Below are 23,119 nucleotides of genomic sequence, written 5' to 3'. Positions count from 1 at the left end.
ACTCACAGTCATTATATGTGGGGGGCTGCCTTTTCCTTTGGGGAATTTCTCTGAGGCAAGGTAGGCTTATTTTTCTATCTTCAGGGCTAGCTAGTTTCTCAGGCTGTGCCCGAGGCGCCTAGGTCTGGTCAGGAGCACTCCACGGCTACCTCTAGTGTGGTGTGATAGGATTAGGGATTGCGGTCAGCAGAGTTTCCACGTCTCAGAGCTCGTCCTATGTTATTAGTAACTATCAGGTCACTTTGTGTGCTCTTAACCACCAGGTCCATTGTGTTTCTGAACCACCAGTTCATAACAGCCTTCAGTCTTATCTGAGGAGCTCTTACTGCCAGCCCTGATGAACTGGGATATTTGGAGCTCCACCCACTAGCCTGCTTTTGCCTGAAATGATCTGAACATATGTAAGTGTTAATTTCTCATTTAATCCCTGTTATTTTATAATTACTTTGTACATACTTTTAATTGTCTCTTATTGTAACATCCTTGTGATATTTTTATAAACACTGCCTAATCTTTCGGAGTAAACTATAAAACTACTAGTTTCTTCTTGCTCTAAAACATACCCCGCGCCTTCTGAAGGGAATTACGCTACTGTTTTGGGTTTGCTTCGGACACGTTTAATCAAAGCTGGTGGCAGCATACCTTGTTCTGGGTATTTGGGAGTCGTTGTAGCGACGGCGGCGTTGATAATTATTGTTCCTGCCTGAGTGGGAGTAGTTATATCGCCCTCGCCGCAGCGTGCCCAATAGCCAGTGCATAGCAGGTAGCCTTTCTGGCGACTAATTACCCTAGGTGCTGTACCTAGTCTGACCTGAGGGTGAGGGGTAGTAATGTATAATCACTGCACTCATACTATGAAATTTGCGCAAATTTCATAGTACGAGTGCAGTGATTATATATTACTACGTTTGATGGGACTATTGGTTCCGTTCACTCGCACCGTCACGTCCTAATTAGTCGAGTGCTAACCTTCGAATTCGCCACACTGAGGGTGAGGGGGGCGCCAGAGAGCTGCAAGATCTCAAGCGGAACTGTACAGCGGGATATACATAAATCCCTGCAGTTCGTGGTATATTCTAGAGCAGTAGGGTAACTAAAATAAGCCCCTGCTGTAAACTGATAGGCCAATAACCTTGTGTGTGTTTTCATCACAGTGTAGCAGTGGAGGGATAACTAAGATAAGCCCCCCTGCACATGTGATAGCCGTCTGTTGGCCTAAAGTCACCCCGATCCATGACAGTCACGGTGTGAATCGTGACAATAAAGCAATTCTCCACTCCGGAACAGAGGAGTGACTAAACATTCGTCCTGTGTTCTGGTCCTCCCACATCCAAGATGGCCTCCATAGTGGCAGAGGGACGACAGCCGAATGTCTGACCCACACCTCCATAGCATAGCTCTTACTGACTTACCATAGGGCTATTCATGTCCCGGGCGGCCGGCCTGGATGTAGAGGGACAAGAATGCTGACCTCAGTGTAGGAGGCAGTGGGAGGCTATAGGAAGGACGACTCTACATGTGACATGTGTCATCACTCGTCAGCACCAGGCAGAGGCTGCTACATCACCGGGATCTGTAGGACGGGGAGATTCATAACCTGTAACACAAGCTCAGTCATTTACTTGGCAGCACAAGACTTGTAGAAGAAAAATATGGAAGGAAAGGATGGAAGTAATATTAAAAGGTAAAGGAAAACTAAATCTGTGCTTCCTAAATCATTAAGGTGTGAAGGTGGTCCCCTTATTCATCGGTGCACCGCCGGACTCTACAGGAGCAGCCGCGCCATCACCGGACGCTTCTGCTGTGATGTGGACGGCGGGTAAAGCTTCACTGCACCAGAGACTCCACACGATACCACACACGCCGGTCGTTAATACACACCGGTCATCATCATCACACACCGGTCATGATGAAGAGCCAGTCATCATGATGAAAAGCCAGTCATCATTATCACACACCGGACATTATTACATACCTGTGGATACATCTACCGGAATCTCCTCTTTCCCGTCACTCACACATGGCTGATCCCCCCTCGTCATCGCTTCTTCTTCTGTCTCATCCTTCACTTTATTCTTAGTCCGATCTTCCCCCTGATATCAGATGTAACAATCAGCACAATACAAGAAACCACCAAAATATGTAACCTCTATGACCTCAATCAGAAATGTCCCCCCATATACAGATCCGGTACAGGGCTCAGCACCGTCTACCTGATGATCCTCCGGGATGTTGTGATTCTCGTCCGGACAGTCCTGGGGATACAGAGGACGAGGACATCTCTTTGGTGGATTTCTCCTCCTGGATCCATCTGTAGGAGACACACAGTGATGGAATAGATTGTGTCATGTGATGATGAGATGATGGGAGTAGTAGTAGGTGACTACAGAACAGACATGACAGTCTCCCCTCCTCACCCTGCTGACCGGCCCAAAAATCCATTGTTTCTTCTGCGCCATCGATAACCTCAACCTTAAAATCAATCAGATCTTCACCCTAAAAAGAAAAATGTAAGATGAGCTCAGGTCCCATCACTTCATGGTCAGATGTTGTGGGGACTTCAGTGTCATCTACCTGATGGTCCTCCGGGATGTTGTGATTTTCCTCTGGACAGTCCTGGGGATACAGAAGACGGGGACATCTCTCTGGTGGATTTTTCCTCCTGGATCGATCTGTGGAGACACAACCTCATTGACTGAATATGTCTTACATATCTCTCAACACCATTGGCTCATTGATTTGTTTTGTTTAATGAACAGGGCCCAAGAATCATTGTTGTGGTCCTCACCACCACTTGTGCTGAACTGCAAATGTCTTGCAGGTTGATGGCATTTCGTAGTCTGTGGCCCCATCAGATAAAGAATCTACAATAAGGACATTTTGTCCTCCAAATTTTTCCTTTTCTCCAGGTAAGGAAACCCCTGAGATGACAAAGTTCTACATTTATAAACCCCCCAAATTTCCTTTCAGCAATTCCTCCCCTAAGATGCAGGTAAGATCCGTTATAAAAAAAATATTTTTTTCATATTATTGATTTTTTTGTGAGGCAATGACTGCACCCCGAGAGTCTGCCTCCCTTCTAGACAGGAACCTCTGAGCGATATTTAACCCCTTCATGACATATCACATACTGTTTTGTCATCTGTCAGGTCCCATTCTATGATGTGGCTAAGTGCTCACCCCCATACCAGCATGTACTGATTTTCCATAGCACCATTCTATAGATTTCATGTTTACTCGTGCAATCCATGTTACTGATGAACTTCTGATTATCAGACTGAAGCATCAATATATTTTGGATTTCTTGAACCAATAAAAAAATGTTTGAATCTTCATTACATCCAAGCGCCAAAATTTCTCCTAATTAATAACTTCCCATTGACACCTCCAAAATGTGATTGTGGGCCACTACAATGCTGCCATGAAATATACACCAACAGTGGCCATGAAGAAGCAATGCGATCAGAGAGTACAGAAAAAAACAGGATTTTTGGTTGCTTAAAATCTGTTTCTCGGAGCCTTCATTGGGGGACACAGGAACCATGGGTGTATGCTACTGCCACTAGGAGGCTGACACTATGTACAAAAAAAGTTAGCTCCTCTGCAGTATACACCCCACCGACTGGCATTCTGATAATTAGTGAGAAAGCAGTAGGAGAATCAACAAAGTTGAAAGAACACAACAAACAGACATCTTAACTTAATCATAGAACACAGAAAAACAAAGGAAAGGGTGCGGTGTCCCCAATGAAGACTCCGAGAAACAAATTTACGGTAAGCAACCAAAAATCCTGTTTTCTCTTTCGCTTCATTGGGGACACAGGAAACATGGGACATCCCAAAGCAGTCCCTGGGGAGGGAAAAAAAGACTTCCATCAGGTCTCAACTCACCACTGCCACCTTCAAGATCCTTCTGCCTAGGCTGGCGTCCGCCTAAGCGTAGGTATGGACCTTGTAAAAATTTGGCGAACATGTGGACGGAAGACCAGGTTGCCGCTTTGCAAAGCTGTAGGGCGGAAGCCCTTTGGTGCACTGCCCAGGAGGCACCGCCTGCCCGGGTAGAGTGAGCCTTAATCCTAGGAGGGGGCACTCTCTTCTTGACCCAGTAAGAATCCAAAATTACCGGTCTGATCCAGCGAGAAATAGTCGCCTTGGAGGACGGCAGGCCTCTAAGCATACCATCTGGAATAACGAAAAGAGAGTGTGTCTTCCGAAAAGAAGCAGTTCTAGTCAGATAGACCCTCACCGCCCTGACCAGGTCTAGCTTGTTTAGGGAACGCTCCAGAAGATGAGTCGGAGCAGGACAAAAAGAAGGTAGAATGATGTCCTCATTTAGGTGAAAGGCGGACAGCACCTTGGGAAGGAAAGAAGCTGCAGAACCACCTTATCCTGGTGATAAGAAAGGAGGGCAACAAGAAAGGGCCGGCCAACTCCGAGACGCGCCGGATGGAGGTAATGGCCACGAGAAAGGCCACCTTTCAGGGCAGAAAAGACAGGGAAACTTCTCTGAGAGGCTCAAAGGGGGAACCCTTCAGGGCCTCTAGGACTAGATTGAGATCCCAGGGATCCATGGGAGCTCAATACAGAGGAGCTGCATGCACTACTCCCTGAAGGAAAGTCTTGATCTGCAGTAGGGATGATAACATCTTCTGGAAAAGAATGGAAAGCGCTGATACATGACCCTTTAGAGAACTAAGGGCAAGACCCGCGTCCAGTCCAGCCTGGAGAAACACCAAAATAGAAGGGAGAGAAAAGGAAATAGGTGGGATGTGATTGGACTCGCACTAATTGAAATAGGCCCTCCAGGTTCGATAGTAAATCCTGGAAGACAACGGCTTCCTAGCCTGGATCATAGTGTGAATCACCCAATCTGAAAAACCGGACACTTTCAGAACCGCGGTTTCAACAGCCACGCCGTCAAACTGAGCGACTGAGAATTCGGGTGGCAGATCGGACCTTGAGACAGCAGATTGGATCTGTCTGGAAGCCTCCAGGGAGCGTCCGTGAGAAGGTTGACGATCTCCGTGAACCAAGGCCTTCTGGGCCAATCCGCTGCGATCAGAATGACTGGCACCCCCTCCGCCTTGATCTTCTTCAACAGCTTGGGAAGAAGAGGAAGGGGAGGGAACAGATAGGGAAGCACAAGCTGCGATCAAGAAATGGCCAGAGCATCAGCATCCACTGTGAGAGGATCGCGGGACCTGGAGACAAACCGAGGGGCCTTCCTGTTCATTTGGGACGCCATAAGGTCTGCATCCGGAGTCCCCCATCGAAGGCAAATCTGATGGAAGACCTGATGCAGGGACCATTCCCCCGCCACGAGGCCCTCGCAGCTGAGAAAATCGGTGGCCCAGTTGTCCACGCCGGGGATATACACAGCGGATATCGCCGGAACCGTCATCTCTCCCCAAAGGAGGATCTTGGATACCTCGGCCAATGCCAAGGAACTCCGAGTCCCTCCCTGGTGGTTGACATATGCCACTCCCATGGCATTTTTCATCTGAATTCGGATTGGCAGACCCCTGAGAAGCCTTTCCCAGTGAAGGAGGGGCAGAAAGATGGCCCATATCTCAAGGACATTAATCAGCAGAGTAGACTCCTGCGCCGACCAACGTCCCTGGACAGTTAGGTGACAAAAAAATGCCCCCCAGCCGAGAAGGCTGGCATCTGTCGTCACCACCTGCCAGTGAACGGGAAGGAAGGACCGGCCCTGGAAGATGAGGGGTGACGTCAGCCACCAATTGAGGGACCATTTGACCCAGGACGAGAGTCAAATTGGATGATCCAGAGAAAAAAACAGACTTGTCCCACTGCCAAATGATGGCCTGCTGAAGTGGTCTTGAGGGGATCGCCTCCGACGCTGCCACCATCCTCCCTAGGACCTTCATGGCTGACCGGAAGGATGGAAGCCGAGGGCCCTGAAGCAAGCAAACTTCCTGCTGGAGAATTGCTTTCTTCTCTTAGGGGAGGAAAACTCTTAACGGGTGTCAAACAGCATGCCTAGAAACACGAGGTGCTAAGTCGGAACTAGGCAGGACTTCTTCCTGTTGACAAGCCACCCGAAATGGGACAGGGTGTCGAGGACGATGGTCAGACTTTCCTGAGCCTGAGGATGTCGTTGAGGTACGGAAAGGGCACTAGACCTCTGATCCTCAAAATGGCCATCAACATTGCCATAATCTTTGTGAAGACCCTGGGAACGGTTGCAAGACCAAATGGCAGGGTGACAAACTGTAAATGCTCCTGATGTACCGCAAAACGCAGGAATTCGTGATGTCCTGGGAATATAGGGACATGAAGGGACTCCATCCCGAAATGGCGCAGGCGGACCCTTATGTACAGTAACTTGATGTCCAGAATGGGCAGAACCGCGCCGTCTTTTTCCGGTACCACAAACAGGTTTGAGTAGAAACCTGTGTCGTTCTCTTTCTGGAACGGGAATGATTACCCCCGAACTGAGGAGGGAGGCAATGGAGAAACCTGGGACCAAAGCACGGTCTATTGGAGGACGGGATTCGAAGAATCGATCCCGGGGCCGAGAAACTAATTCTATTTTGTATCCTGAGGATGCAACTTCCCTGACCCATGCATCCTCCACCGAGGTGAGCCAAACGTCTCTGAAGAAAAGGAGATGGCCGCCCAGCTTGGAAGATGCGCTTAGGTCTCGTTGTGAGTCATGCCGAGGTGGACCTTCCAGGTCTAGACCTGGTGGATCTACCTTGGGAGTAGCGGGAGCGCCAGAAAGGGGTGGGCCTAAAGGAAACCTTTTTCCTATGTGGCACACTTGCGGCCTCTGCTGGTGGGAAAAGGACTCTGTTGTCGCAAAACGAAGAAAAGGCCGAAAGGACTGAAACTGACGCTTCGGAAGAGGCCGGAAAGGTTTGGACTGGGGAAGAAGGGACCTTGTGCCCCCGGTGGTGTCCTTAATAATTTAGTCCAGCCTGGAACCGAAAAGAAGCGATCCCTGAAAAGGCAGGCTGGTAAGGGACTTCTTTGATGACAAGTCTGCCTGCCAGGCCTTAAGCCGAATGGCAAAAACATTACTGGACGCCTGAGCTGCACAAGACGCGGCATCCAGGGAGGCAGAGACCAAATACTCACCTGCATGGGAAATCTGGTTGGCAAGCTCCACCAGATGTTCTGGTTGAGCCCCAGCCAGAATGCCCTGACGGAGTATCTTGGCCCATTTTTCTACAGACTTTGAAATCCAAGTGGAAGCAAAGGCCGGACATAGAGAAGACGCAGCAGCTTCGAAGGCTGACTTCGCAAAGGTTTCTATAATTCTATCATTAGAATCCTGGAGAGATGCTCCAGATGCTACCGTGTTGGTAGACAGTCTAGAAACTGGCAGGGTCCATGGAGGGAGAAGCTGTCCAGTTGGCGGAGAGCTCCAGAAAAAAAGGATATAACACGTCAAGGCGCTTTCCACTTTGAAAGCGTCTGGCAGATTCTCTCTTTCTCTGGCCAGAAGCTCCTCGAATTCAGAATGAGGAGTGAAGACCTTGGAAGGTGGTTTAGACCGTTGAAACCGCCTGATCTGCAGGTTCCGTAGAGGAATCTTTGAGGCTCTGAACCAAATCCCTCATGTTAGCGATTTGGTCCGAATCTAGCTCCAAAACATCCTCCGAAGACGCGTCCGAGAACGCCTCGCCTGACTTGGGAGAGGAGGAATGGGAAGAAGCTGAGACGGACCGTGGGGCGAGATGGAACGGGAAGAGGACTCAGACTGGCGTTCCTGTCTGGATCTTTTGCGGCCTATATTGGCAGGCTCGGACGGAGCTTCCTGTGACCCGCTGGCTACTGCGGGAGTCTGCAGGGGCAACCTATCAAGTACGGACACCAGGGTCTAAGACACCCTGGTGAGATCCGCCACAGATTGTGACAGAGAGGAAGCCCACCCTGGGATAGGGGCCTCACTCCCAAAAGGGGCAGCAGGGGATTCCTGGGCGTGGGCACAGTGGGGTTGCTGTAGTCCTGACAGAGGGAAGAGGACTGACCTGAGGGAAGCCTGCATTTACAGGAAGAACATACATTACATAGTGTCTGACTAATGCAGAGGAAGAGGAAGAAGCAGGAGGAAGGGGACGTTCTCCCTTAGAATTAGACATGATGAACAGACCCACTAAAAGATGCCAGAAGATTAGGGGACAGGAGAGCAGAGGAGAGTGTCAGTCTGCTGTGCAGTTACTCACGGCAGATGTCCTGTAGTTAGCTTCCAGGCAGCAATTTTCCTGGCATTTGTCACAGGTGAGGATGTTACCTTTAGTAGCCATTCAAACCCATTTGTGTCAACTTCTGTGCATGTTATCAGGCCAAAATCAACAGGGGATGTGAACTTTAGATCAGGGTCATTTGGATGTTTTGGGTTGTCATTATGATTTAAAAAGAGAAAACACAGTAGTCTGACAATAAATGGCTCCACCCAACCACTAACCATGAGTGGAGGAAAAGTTTTGGTGTTATCATTCATATTCTCTGAAAAAAGCCAAGAAATCAAAAATTATGCCGGGGTATGTAAACTTTTGAGCACAACTGTATAACTTCATAAAGTGACAGTGGTCAGAATTATAAAAGATAGCCTGGTCACTAAATACCAAATTGTCTCTGTCACAAGGGGATAATAATAATGAGGGTATGTGCACACGTTGTGGATTCTGTGCGGATTCGCAGCGTTTTTTGCGGTGCAGAAACGCTGCAGATCCACAATTGATTTACAGTACAATGTAAATCAATGAGAAAAAAATGCTGTGCACACTTTGCGGAAAATCCGCTGCGGAAACGCTGCGGTTTAAAAGAAGTAGCATGTCACTTCTTTTTTGTGAATCTGCAGCATTTTTGTACCCATTCCATTATAGAAAACCGCAGGGGTAAAAAACGCAGCAAATCCGCAACAAAACCGCAGCAAAAACGCACAAAAAACGCTGCGGAACCGCACAAAAAAACACGACAAATCCGCAGGTGCGTTTTCTGCCAGGAGAGGCAGAATCCACACCAGAAATTCCTAAGGCTAATCCGCAACGTGTGCACATAGCCTAATAATAATAATAATACTGCCACTTACGGCTACATAAGGGGACGAGACAGGGGTGTCCGCTCTCCACTCTTTTGTCTGCTTTACCCGTGGAGCCGTTGGCCGCTAAGATCCGACAGTCCACTGAGGTCTCTGGGTTTAAATATGAATCGATAGAGGAAAACATTGCGCTTTACGCTGATGACATTCTGCTGTTCTTGAGTGATCCACATGATTCATTGAGTAATGTAATTTGGCTCATCGAGGGATTTGGTGCTTTGTCGGGGCTTAAAATAAATTGGAATCAATCCACTCTGCTCCTGGTGGATGATGCAGGGGGTGAACTGGGAGATTCCACGGAAGAGGGTAGACCTAAAGTAGCTGATCAATTCAAATATCTGGGGATACTAATCTCTTTGCTGATCACGAATTATTTGCATACGAATCTCATACCAATACTGGGAACTCTGAAGGCAAAGGTAGGGGCTTGGTCTAAATTGCATTTATCTGTTGTAGGCCGAGTTATTCTTGTTAAGATGATTCTGATGCCCAAGATACTGTATGTTCTCCAGAACTTACCTATCTGGATACCACATGGGAAATTCAAACTGATTAACTCTTTATTTAGAAGCCTGGTGTGGGGGTGGCAGCATCCACGAATCAGATTGAAGACGCTTCAGCGCCCTAAGGACGCGGGAGGTTTGGCTCTACCTAACCCTGAAATATACTTCTTAGCGGCCTAATGTCAGCATTTAAAGGGCTGGGAGCATGAGTCGTCTGCCAATATTGCACAACTCTTGATAGAAAGGGTGGTGAAAAGAAGTCCGGCGGTACAGTGTTTAGAAGATGGATCCCTAGGGATACTGGGGAAGAAATACCCAACATTATTTCTGATATATAAAGTGTGGGGGAGAGATAAACAAACTCATGGGGTGGCTTGTCTAACCAGGTTCTCTCCGCTGTGGTTTAATAATAATCTGCCGGAGTTTTTGGCGATGGGACATATACCAGAAAGGCAAGCCAGGGGGATCCGGTGTGCCTGTCAGATTTTAGAGCGGCGGGAGTTTAAACCCTTTTCCCAGCTGCAGTCGGACTATGCTCTTAGGACCTTTTGGGGGTTCCAATATGCACAAGTACGGCATGTGTTTATGGCCCAGAATGAAGGGGATTGTTTCCGAATTCAAAGCGACTAGGAATGCCCTAGATGTAGGAATGATAGTGCTGGAATGTTTCATATGTTATGGTCGTGTCCGAGACTGATGCTTTTTTGGTTGGTGGTTATAAGTCGGATAGAAGGGGCATACAGATGTGTAATTCCAAGAGAACCTTTGGTGTGCGTGGTGGGGTACGTGGAAGAGATAGCTGTGGATAACAAGCTGAAAATAGCAATCACCAGACTACTATACATGGCTCCGAAGGTCATAGCCAGAAATTGGATCAAAGAGGAGCCTCCCTCGAGGGGAGAATATATTAAATATGTGAAGCAGGTCATTAACCTGGAGAAGGGTGTATATCAGAAAAGAGGGAAGATGGGCCTGTACGATAAATTGTGGACGCCTTGGCTGGAACTAGGTTAGGGGAGGTTAAGGGAAGCAAGGCCTGAGGAGGGTTCGCCTATATACCAATGGTTTATATGTTCAAAATAAAAGTCAGTGTATACGTATAATGTATATAATACTACAAAACATGTTAAGAGAAAAGCGTGACCTGTCTAAAAAAGGGAAAGGAGGGGGGAGGGGTGGGTAAGGAGGGGTCTAGAGTGGAGAAAATGAAAATTTATGTCTTAATGTGAAATGTTTTATTTGAATTTTATACTAATATGTTACGGTGGATATCGGAATTATGCAAAGAAACGACGGCCAGGGTAAAGGTAAATGCGGTCTGGTCACGGGAGCTCGTACACGGAATGACAGGCGTCAAGGACGCTCACTATCCCCTCAAATGTCTATACTCACCCTGGAACCCTTTGTCATGATTCATTATGGGATTCATGGCAGCTTTGGTTCTGATGAGATTTAAATGTTGTTTTTACCTTTTGGTCTCTTGCTGGCTGTTCTTTTAGGCTGGTCAGCTGATGTTGGTTGGTAACCACTCCCATTTTCCATTAAATGGTCACATGACCCATCAGCTGATCGTCGGTAATAGAGTTACTTCTTTGCAGACCAGCTAGGGGTCAATGTCAGTGCCAGCTGATTTTCCCACACTCAAGAGTTCATGTGAGTTCATGCCGCCAGGGGACGGAGCTTCAATGACATCACCGAAGCTCCGTTCCCTGCATTTAATTAATTCCCCAGTCGTTTACAGCCGGGAGCGGCAGCATCAGCACAGCTCCCGGTTGTAAAATGTAAATGTCCCCAGATATGTATTACAGCGTGGGACACGACTGCACGGCGGACAGGTATGGGATATTGTTGCTTTTTTATTTTGGAATTTTTTCCAGGAGAACGAGGGCTTCTCTTGGATTTGAGAATACAATAAAGATGTTACAACCTGAGGGTTAATTATTTCATTAAAAGTCTCTATTCTTAATGTGTGTATTTTTAACCCTTAAACCTTACAATAGCAAAGTGACAATAACCCCTTATTACCCCATAAGTCACAGCTACGGGGCAGTGGGAAGAGAGGCTAAGTGCCGGAATGGGCGGATCTTCCAGATGTGCCTTCTCTGGGGTTGCTGGGGGCAGATGTTTTTAGCCAGGGGGGGGGGGCAATATCCATGGTCCCTCTCTAGGCTATTAATATCTGCCCTCACTCACTGGCTTTACTACTCTGGCGGAGAAAATTGCACGGGAGCCCAAAACAGTTTTGTCCGTGAATTAACCCTTTATTTTAACACCTACAGCTCCCAAATTTTACACACACACTACTAACATTATTAGTGAGGGACATATAAAAATCTATCTGTTCTGCAATGGTTTACTGCATGCAAAGGACATCTCTTATCCTGTCGGGTTCTGCAAAGATTTTACAGATGCCGACAAATTCATTACCGGCTATTCTGCTATCTAGCGATGTATGAAATATAAAGATATATATATATATATATATATATATATATATATATATATATATATATATATACCTATACTATGTGTAGACATTTATTTTATCTATTGTATTCTAACCTGTCAGTGTGATTTTACTGTACACCGCACTGAATTTCCGGCTTTTCTATAGGACACTGGTGCATATTTCTCACATGTCCCACTGATGGTCCATGTGCTGTGCGAGTTTTTCTCGCACCCATAGACTTTCATTGGCGATTCTCTGCCGATATACGGTGCAAATCGCAGCATGCTGCTAATTCACTAGCACGTATAATACGGCCGAGAAAACTACGGATGATAGGAGCTGCCCCATAGATTAACATTGGTCCGAGTCCTATGTGATTTTTTATCGCACAGCACTCGTCCGTATTACGGTCTAGTGTGACTTCGGCCTATGTCTTCTGCTTTTCTCTCTTCTCTTCGTTTTCTTTCGTCTTCTTCTCCTGACCTTACTTACACGTTGCCGTTAGATCACTGACTATGAGACTAAAATTAGGGAATTAATATTCTGCCCTCAGTATAAGTCCGATGATAAGTTCTAGACTGTGCAGGATCCTGGGAAATGTGACAAAACACTCTGGGATCGCCTTTGCTGGGGTCAAAGGACACGTGGTTTGTGCATTGAATCTGAGGCGTACAGCAGGTTTCTGAGCAGGCTGACCTCAGGTCAGATTTATTAACGTGAAATCAACACAAAAAACAAAACATAAAAATAAATCCTAGCCTGTCCGGCACTAACTAAACAAAATACGTTGCTATCTCAACAACTGGGGGGGCTTCTCCCACCCAGCTAACATCACACCATTCTTGAGCAGAGCTCTTCACTCACGTTTGTCCCACACAGGCAGGCAATCTGTGTGCCCCAGGCAGACACTGGAAACACCCAGCTGGTCATCTTTTATTCCTGCAATCATTAACCCATTAGCACCCTGAAGATACTGAGTGGCCTAGTTCACATAGGACAAACACCTGGGCGAGATATACCTGCCTCCATCTACCACACCAGCATGAGTCTTACATATCCCTCCCCCTTGCTCAGACCACTCCGGTCGAGCAAGAACACTTTTGAAACAGTGCACTCGGGATAGGGCATCGGCGTTCCCCATCTGCACCCCAGGTCGGTGCTCCACCGTAAAAGAGTAAGCCTGCAGGGCAAGGAACCACCGGGTTACCCGACTATTACGGTCCTTGTGGAGGTGCATCCACTTGAGAGGGGCATGGTCTGTGACCAGCCTAAACTTCCTACCAGCCAGGTAATACTTGAGGGAGTCGAAAGCCCATTTAATGGCTAGGCACTCTTTTTCAACCACCGCATACCTCTGCTCATGTACATTCAGTTTCCGACTGAGATAGAGGACCGGGTGTTCGACTCCGTCCCTCACCTGGGAAAGTACAGCTCCGACACCAGTATCAGAGGCATCAGTTTGTACCACAAACTCGCTGCTGAAATCAGGAGTCACTAGTACGGGCTGAGAGCACAAAGCCCGTTTCAGGCTGTGGAAGGCCTCTTCAGCAGCTGAGGTCCATTTTACCATGACGGAACCCTTCCCCTTGGTAAGATCCGTCAAGGGAGTAGCCATGGCTGCAAAATTGGGTATGAACCGGCGATAATAGCCGGCAATCCCCAGGAAAGCCTGCAGTTGTTTCTTGTTCACTGGTTGTGGCCAGCCCTGAATTGCCTGTATTTTGTCGATCTGGGGTTTTACCACTCCTCGGCCAATCACGTAGCCCAAGTATCGGGCTTCTTCAAGCCCGATGTGGCATTTCTTGGGTTTTGCCGTTAAACCTACATCTCGCAGGTCATCAATCACAGCTTGTACCTTCTGGAGATGAGTTTCCCAGTCCATGCTGTAAATTACGATGTCATCCAGGTAGGCAGAAGCGTACTGTCTGTGAGGCCTCAAGACTCGATCCATCAATCTCTGGAACGTTGCGGGAGCTCCATGAAGTCCAAACGGCATATAGACATACTGGAACAGACCTTCCGGTGTAGCAAATGCCGTCTTCTCTCTGGCCGCCTCGGCCAGAGGAATCTGCCAGTACCCCTTTGTTAAATCCAGGGTCGTAATGTATCGGGCTTTACCAAGCCGGTCGATCAACTCATCGACCCGGGGCATAGGGTACGCATCAAATTTTGAAACTGCATTCAGTTTCCTAAAGTCATTACAAAACCGGATGGAGCCATCCGGTTTAGGTATCAACACAATTGGACTGGACCAGGCGCTGTGTGACTCCTCAATGACTCCTAAGTCCAACATTGCCATCACTTCCCGGGAGACAGCTTCACGGCGGGCTTCCGGAATCCGGTAGGGCTTCACATGAACAGTGACGCCAGGCTCTGTGACAATCTCATGTTTCACCAACTTAGTCCGGCCAGGTTTTTCGGAGAAAAACTGTCGGTTCTGTAACAAAAATTGCTTAACCTCAGATTTTTGTCGTTCTGAGAGAGTCTCAGCAACCTGCACCTCTGGTACAGTAGGTGAACAAACTGGACGGGGCAGATCCGCCGTTAGGGCAGAGCGGTCTTTCCAGGATTTTATCAGATTCACATGATAAATCTGTTCCGGTTTTCTCTTACCCGGCTGGTACACTTTATAGTTCACTTCACCAACTCTTTCTCGGACCTCAAATGGGCCCTGCCATTTCGCCAGGAATTTACTATCCACCGTAGGGATTAGGACCAACACCCTATCGCCGGGTGCAAATGTACGGACCTTAGCGCCTCTATCATAACTTTGCCTCTGGGCTCCCTGGGCCTGTAACATATGGTCCCTAACAATGGGCATGACAGCGGCAATACGATCCTGCATTTGTGTTACATGGTCGATCACCATTTTAAAGGGAGTGACTTGACCTTCCCAGGTTTCTTTTGCGACGTCCAGCAGTCCCCGGGGACGACGGGCGTACAACAGTTCGAAAGGCGAAAACCCTGTGGAAGACTGGGGAACTTCCCTAATGGCAAACAGCAAATAGGGTAACAAGTAATCCCAGTTCTTCCCATTTTTGTCTATCGCCTTCCGGAGCATCTGTTTTAAGGTTTTGTTGAAGCACTCAACCAGGCCATCTGTTTGAGGGTGATAGACAGACGTACGCAACGGGTCTATTTGTAAGAGCCTGCAGAGCTCCTTCATTACCCTCGACATAAAGGGAGTCCCCTGGTCGGTGAGTATCTGTTTTGGAATTCCCACCCGACTAAACACTTGTACCAATTCCTTGGCGATCGTCTTGGTAGCTGTGTTACGCAAAGGGATGGCTTCCGGGTAACGAGTGGCATAGTCCACGATGACGAGGATATGTTGGTGCCCACGTGCGGATCGGGGAAGGGGCCCAACCAAATCCATCCCAATTCTCTCAAAAGGGACCCCGATGATAGGAAGGGGTACCAAAGGGCTACGGAACTGAGATTTAGGGGCCGCGATTTGGCACTCTGGACAGGACTCACAATAGTTACGCACATCACAATGTATTCCAGGCCACACAAAACAATGCAATATCCTTTCTGTGGTTTTCTGTACCCCCAGATGTCCCCCCATTATATGTCCGTGGGCCAAATCCAGTACCTTCCGCCGATAAGGTTTGGGTACCACTAACCGTTGCACTGTGTCTTCCCCTTTTTTTTCTACCTGGTAGAGCAAATCATTTTCAAGAACCATATACGGGTATGCTAGCCTAGTGTCAGGTTCTACGGGTACCCCATCTATCATTTTTACATTTTTCCTAGCCGGAGTCAGGGTAGGATCTTTCATTTGCTCGCTGTGGAAGTCATCCACCTGGACTCCCAAATCTGGCAGGCAGGGTGCCGGATGGCTGTCTGCCTCCGCCTCTCGCTGAGGTTCCTCAGTTTCCTCTGTTTCCCCCGCCATGACGGAGAAGGGGTACTGAAGGTTAGATTCACTAACCTCACCAGCAACATCTTCCTGTGGGGTCTCCTCTAGGGACTCGGGACCTCCAGATGGCATGGGAGAAGATTCACGGGTACAGCTACCGTGAAGGAGCAACTGATTCTCCCACAACTGCCAGAAATAGGGAAAATCCCTGCCCAGGATTACATCCTGTAACAATGCGGGAACGAGTCCCACTTTGTGCTGCACTGACCCATAGGGAGTAGAAATCCATATGACCGCTGTTAAGTACGAGCGGGTGTCACCATGCACACACGTCACAGAAAACTTGTCAGACGGACCAGACGGAAGTGCCACCAGACTAGCTTTCACCAGAGTCACCACACTTCCAGAGTCTAGTAATGCCACAACATTTTTCCCATCAACAGATAATTCACACAGGTGTTTCACTGTATCATTTTGACCCGCATTCACACTCACTAGCTGTGTAACCAAAGACATGCGTTTTCTAGAGTCTATAACATCGCACTGCATGGGTTCAGCGGTCACAGGACAGTTCGCAGAAACATGACCCTTCTCATGGCAGCGGAAACACCTAACAGGTCCCCTACTGAGACCACCATCCAATACTCTTGGTCTCGGAGTGCGAGCAGTCCCGGACTCCTCCCCCACAGTTTTAAGCGATTTTCCTTCACCCGTGGTCCCTGGAACAGTCTTACCGGTTCCACGAGGAGGAGGCACAGACCGGGGGTTGGCGGTGTCGTCGGGAAGTCCTTCTGCCACGGAATAACGCTCGACCAACTCCACAAGTTGATCCGCTGTCGTGGGATTTCCTTGGCTTACCCACCTTTTCAGCGCTGGGGGTAGTACTCTCAGGTACTTGTCCAGGACAACCCGCTGGATTATTTCGGGTATTGTCAGTACCTCGGGTTGCAGCCATTTCTTTGTCAAGTAGATCAGGTCGAACATCTGAGACCGCGCCGGTTTATCTTGCTGGTATGTCCACTGATGTACCCTCTGTGCACGGACAGCCGTCGTCACACCCAGCCGGGCCAGGATCTCAGCTTTCAGCTTCTCAAAGTCCTGAGCGACCTCCGGGTCCAAATCATGGTAAGCTTTTTGGGCCTCGCCGGAGAGAAACGGGGCAATCAAATCGGCCCATCGTGCCTTCGGCCACTTCTCTCTCAATGCCGTCCGCCCAAACGTTGTCAGGTATGCCTCGACGTCATCTTCTGCAGTCAGCTTTTGCCAGTATCGACTCACATGGATCCTTCTGGACTCTGCTTCCGGGTCAGCGTCAGGCATGCTCACCAAGCGCTGCGCCACCTGTTGGAGAAGTTGGCGGTCTGCAACCGTCATGTCCAGTAACTCCTTCAGCTGTGCGGCCATCAAGCGATTAGCTTCGTGCTGTGCGGCAGTGGCCTGCTGCTGTATGGCAGTGGACTGTACTAAGGCTTTCACCATGTCTTCCATGCTGTCGCCTGTGCCACGGTATGCCCGCGTTCTCCACCACAATGTGACAAAACACTCTGGGATCGCCTTTGCTGGGGTCAAAGGACACGTGGTTTGTGCATTGAATCTGAGGCGTACAGCAGGTTTCTGAGCAGGCTGACCTCAGGTCAGATTTATTAACGTGAAATCAACACAAAAAACAAAACATAAAAATAAATCCTAGCCTGTCCGGCACTAACTAAACAAAATACGTTGCTATCTCAACAACTGGGGGGGCTTCTCCCACCCAGCTAACATCACACCATTCTTGAGCAGAGCTCTTCACTCACGTTTGTCCCACACAGGCAGGCAATCTGTGTGCCCCAGGCAGACACTGGAAACACCCAGCTGGTCATCTTTTATTCCTGCAATCATTAACCCATTAGCACCCTGAAGATACTGAGTGGCCTAGTTCACATAGGACAAACACCTGGGCGAGATATACCTGCCTCAATCTACCACACCAGCATGAGTCTTACAGAACTGACACCACTGTACTCGGATTATTACTCTCCGGTGATCGTCTGATATCACCGCGGTTACTGCCGATTGTAACACTTGTAAATTTATAAACCAATAAATAAAGATAAATCTAGAATAAATTCTCCATCAGCGGCAGAGAATCATCTGCACGACCCGAATGTGAGGTCCGATCAGCTGTTATAGGAGACTCATCCCACAGAGAAAACACGGAAATATCTGTGTCTGCATCACTAATAGCAACCGACCAACGCTGAAGAGACAATCTGATGTCAGGGGAAGGTTCCTCTCACCTCGTGGTGTAAGAGGCCGGAGCTCCTCCATCATCACATCCTGGTACCGATCCTGGTGTCCTTCTAGATACTCCCACTCCTCCATGGAGAGATAGACAGCGACGTCCTGACACCTTATAGGAACCTGACAACAACGACACTGCCATCACCCAGAATCCTCCAGTGCTGTATAATGTCCCAGCAGTCACCTCTCCGCTCATCACCCAGAATCCTCCAGTGCTGTATAATGTCCCAGCAGTCACCTCTCCGCTCATCACCCAGAATCCTCCAGTGCTGTATAATCTCCCAGCAGTCACCTCTCCGCTCATTACCCAGAATCCTCCAGTGCTGTATAATGTCCCAGCAGTCACCTCTCCGCTCATCACCCAGAATCCTCCAGTGCTGTATAATGTCCCAGCAGTCACCTCACCGCTCATCACCCAGAATCCTCCAGTGCCGTTATGTACAGTATATTGTCCCAGCAGTCACCTCTCCGCTCATCACCCAGAATCCTCCAGTGCTGTATAATGTCCCAGCAGTCACTTCTCCGCTCATCACCCAGAATCCTCCAGTGCTGTATAATGTCCCAGCAGTCACCTCTCCGCTCATCACCCAGAATCCTCCAGTACTGTATAATGTCCCAGCAGTCACTTCTCCGCTCATCACCCAGAATCCTCCAGTGCTGTATAATGTCCCAGCAGTCACCTCACCGCTCATCACCCAGAATCCTCCAGTGCTGTATAATGTCCCAGCAGTCACCTCTCCGCTCATCACCCAGAATCCTCCAGTCCTGTATAATCTCCCATCAGTCACCTCTCCGCTCATCACCCAGAATCCTCCAGTGCTGTATAATGTCCCAGCAGTCACCTCTCCAGTCATCACCCAGAATCCTCCAGTCCTGTATAATGTCCCAGCAGTCACCTCTCCGCTCATCACCCAGAATCCTCCAGTCTTGTATAATGTCCCAGCAGTCACCTCTCCGCTCATCACCCAGAATCCTCCAGTGCTGTATAATGTCCCAGCAGTCACCTCTCCGGTCATCACCCAGAATCCTCCAGTGCTGTATAATGTCCCAGCAGTCACCTCTCCGCTCATCACCCAGAATCCTCCAGTCCTGTATAATCTCCCAGCAGTCACCTCTCCGCTCATCACCCAGAATCCTCCAGTCCTGTATAATGTCCCAGCAGTCACCTCTCCGCTCATCACCCAGAATCCTCCAGTGCTGTATAATGTCCCAGCAGTCACCTCTCCGCTCATCACCCAGAATCCTCCAGTCCTGTATAATGTCCCAGCAGTCACCTCTCCGCTCATCACCCAGAATCCTCCAGTCCTGTATAATCTCCCAGCAGTCACCTCTCCGCTCAGCAGCTCAATCATCTTGTTGCTGAGCTCCAGGATCTTCTTGTTCCTCTCATGTAGCAGGGAGTGCGGGGGAGGCTCTGTGATGGGGCCCGGGCTCCGCCCTCCTGACTCCTGGAGATGGATGATGGGAGTCACACCGTCCCCCGGTGTCTTCCTCACTATTGTGTAATCCTGTGTATGGAGAGAGACACTTAGGGAGAAGATTCCTTCCCGACTCCAGATCTGACAATCAGTAGAAATCCCGGGATCAATAACCGTCTCCAGTAATCTGGGGCCATAACCGGGAATATTATTCCCCTCCGGACAGACATCCCGGCCCCTCTACAGCTCTTATAGGGAATCCCCATGACAACTCCTCCGGGCAGAGAGCTCCACACAATCACTGCTCTTACAGTAAAGAATCCTTCTCTCTATTCTGGATGTCGGACTTGTCACAGAACACAATAAAGCTGATAGAAATGTAGAGGAGTTACCTCTCCGCTCAGCAGGGAGATGATCTCCAGGGCGAAGTGGAATAATCTTCTGGTGGTCTCATCCCTGTCCTCGTCCATACTCGGGGTCATTCAGGAGGAGGAGGGATGAGCACTGGATCAGCTGGAGGGATCTCGTCCTGCCGGCGTCTTCATGATGAAGGAGAAGATGGAAATCACAGGGAACGATAATCACTAAATTCTGCCAAATATCAACATTTATCAGGAGGAATCTGGAGGAAAAGCCACAAAACTCCACCGCGGCCTCCTCCGCCGATCTGACCGCTCATCATCAGCCTTGTAGGAGGACGGTCACCGTGGTAACTACACCTCCAGCAGAGGACGGTCACCGTGGTAACTACACCGCCAGCGGAGAACGGTCACCGTGGTAACTACACTGCCAGCAGAGGACGGTCACCGTGGTAACTACATCGCCAGCAGAGGACGGTCACCGTGGTAACTACACCGCCAGCGGGGGACGGTCACTATGATAAGTACACCACCAAAGGGGGTCGGTGACCGTGGTAACTACATCTCCAGCAGAGGACGGTCACCGTGGTTACTACACCTCCAGCGGGGGCCGTGAGATGAGGAGCAGACGCTGCACACCCCCCATACAATGCTGCCCGTCCCCAACACTGAGGAGCCGCAGTCACAGGGAGCAGGAGCCTCCACAGGAACAGCTCTGATCTCACCCCACACTCTCCTCTCACAGATTTACCACAAACCCTCCTGTAATCTCACCGGAATGGCGGGAAATCTGCTGCTGGCTGACACCAGAGAACACGAGCTGCACACAACCAGGACGGAGCTGCTGCACTGAGAGCGGAAGGACCTGTGGTGACGTCACTGTCATGTGATCAGGGGGCGGGGCTCAGGAGAGACGTGGTGACGCCGGATCGGACTGAGCCTCATTGTTACGATTCTGACCACTGTCCCTTTATGAGGTAATATCTCTGGAGCTTCCATGGATCCCGGTGATTCTGACATTGTTTCTCGTGACATATTGTACTTTATGTTAGTGGTAACATTTTTTCGCTATTACCTGCGTTTATTTGTGAAAAAAACAACAGAAATTTGGTGATAATTTCACAATTTTCCAGATTTTCATTTTCTTGCCCTTAATTCACAGAGATATGTCACACAAAATACTTAATAAATAACATTTCCCACATGTCTACTTTACATCACCATTTTGGAAACACTTTTTGTTAGGGAGTTATAAGGGTTAAATGTTGACCAGTAATTTCTCTTTTTTTTTTTAGGGACCACCTCACATGTGAAGTCACTTTGAGGGGTCTATATGATATAAAATACCCAGAAGTGACACCAATCTATAAACTGCCCCCCACAAGGTGCTCAGCACCACATTCAGGAAGTTTTGTTTTTCCTTCCACATTTCTTCAGTTTCCATGAAGAACCTGAATAAACATTTCACTTTTTACACAAACATTTTCCTTTAGACCCAACTTATTTTTTACTTTCACAGGGGTAGCAGGAAAAATGGATGATACAGTTTGTTGTGCAATTTCTCCTGAGTTCACGGATACCCCATATTTAGGGGAAAACTACTGTTGAGGTGCAGTGCAAAGCTCAGACGGGAAGGAGCGCCATATTACAGGGCAGATTTTGCTGCACTTTTTTTTTGAGGGTGCCCATGAGGTGCCAGAACAGAGGACCCCCATCAGTGACCCCATTTCCAAACTACACCTATCAATGAATTCATCTAGGGGGGCAGTGATCATATTGACACCACAGGTGGGTCACAGAATTTTATACCATTGAGCAGTGAAGATGAAATAATTTACATTTTTACCAACAAGATTTTGTTTCAGCCCCAAGTTTTACATTTTCACAAGGGGAAATGGGTAAAAAAGGCACCAGAATGTGTCACACAATTTCTGTTAAATGTAGGAATACCCCGTTATGTGGCTGTACAGTACTGCTTAGCCATAGAGGGAGACTTGGGAGGGACGGGGCGTTATTTGCGTTGTGGGAGCGCAGATTTTCCTAAAATAGTTCACCAACTCCATATAGAGAACCCCTAAGTGCTAGAAAAGCAGAATCCCCCCCAAGTGACCCCATTTTGGAAATGATATCCCTGCCAAACACATGGACGCTATATGTTGTTTACACTGTGGGGCTCAGAAGGGAGAGGGGCATTTGGATGTGGGATCGGAGAATTTGCTGAATTTATTTTGGAGGGTGAGGCGCCATTTCACTTTTCCAAAGCCTTTGTACTACCAGTGATGTGGAAGCCCCTATATTTACGTTAACAGATGATGGACCTGATTGAGGAATTACATTTTTTTGTGGATTGAGTTGAAGCTTTTATTGGTAAAATTTTACATAACATTTGGGATCACATTTATCCTGCGCTCTACCCTGAGCACTTACTTTGGAGTTTCCGTCTAAATCTACAAAATACGTGATCCAGATGAAACCCCCAAGGAATCCATTCACTATATTGAAGCAGGAGAGTTACTCAGGACTCTGTTCAGCAGCGTCCTTCCTTTCAGAAGTGCACAAAACTGCTATGGAAAACATTTTTTCTACTCACTTAAAAAAAAACCCCGCATCATAGATCCTATAGCGTCCACAGTGCCTCCATCTACCTCATTATGGGGAATCTTCTGCCGGGGGTTCTGTCTGAATCACATATTTCAGATATTTACATGAAAACCCCAATGTAAGTGCTCAGCACAGAGTGCAGGATAAATGTGAGCTGAGCCTTACTGCGACCTTTGGGAGGCAGAAATCAACAGCAGATGAAGAATTAGTTGTATTTTTTATGCCGTTCCTCATGCGGTATAAGTGATTAGACGACTTTATTCTTCAGGTCGGTGCAATTACAGCGATACCAGATTTTATTATAGTAATTATTTATACTTTGCTTTGATTATTATTTAGACAATTACATCTCCCTCTATAGCTCTGATAATTCTGTATTTTAGTATTAGCTTTATAAGTGTTATTCATAAAAGCAATAACACAGGGCGCTGTCTCTATATAGAGGGGTCTGTGGGGTAAGTTTTCTTTGTTACACAAGGCATAGGAAACTCAACAGAAGTTCCCAGGATGTCTGGAGAATCCATGATTTATGACTTTGTTATTCCCAATTAAAATACTTTCTCTCCTAGGTTGT

The 23,119-nt window shown here is 48.2% G+C and overlaps 1 protein-coding gene and 1 pseudogene across 1 annotated transcript in view; both read right to left on the bottom strand.

Moving 5' to 3' along the window:
• The window catches only part of LOC138657436 (zinc finger protein ZFP2-like), a 57,094-nt gene extending 36,283 nt beyond the window's left edge, over nt 1-20,811 (bottom strand). Inside the window, exons 1-8 of the mRNA XM_069745227.1 lie at nt 20,719-20,811; nt 19,978-20,124; nt 19,496-19,675; nt 18,164-18,287; nt 2,575-2,672; nt 2,418-2,496; nt 2,214-2,311; nt 1,976-2,093 (exon numbers count right to left, since the gene is read on the bottom strand). Coding sequence (XP_069601328.1) covers nt 1,976-2,093; nt 2,214-2,311; nt 2,418-2,496; nt 2,575-2,672; nt 18,164-18,287; nt 19,496-19,675; nt 19,978-20,067 — 787 coding nt within the window. The 5' untranslated portion in view covers nt 20,068-20,124; nt 20,719-20,811. The remainder of the gene's footprint in view (nt 1-1,975; nt 2,094-2,213; nt 2,312-2,417; nt 2,497-2,574; nt 2,673-18,163; nt 18,288-19,495; nt 19,676-19,977; nt 20,125-20,718) is intronic.
• LOC138658290 (zinc finger protein 850-like) overlaps nt 1-23,119 on the bottom strand; it is a 242,457-nt pseudogene that overhangs the window by 185,841 nt on the left and 33,497 nt on the right.

Source organism: Ranitomeya imitator, chromosome 1, assembly GCF_032444005.1.
Source record: "Ranitomeya imitator isolate aRanImi1 chromosome 1, aRanImi1.pri, whole genome shotgun sequence".
In the NCBI taxonomy this organism is placed as follows: domain Eukaryota; kingdom Metazoa; phylum Chordata; class Amphibia; order Anura; family Dendrobatidae; genus Ranitomeya; species Ranitomeya imitator.
Note: the sequence above shows the minus strand (reverse complement) of the source record. Positions and strands in the feature narration are given on the sequence as shown.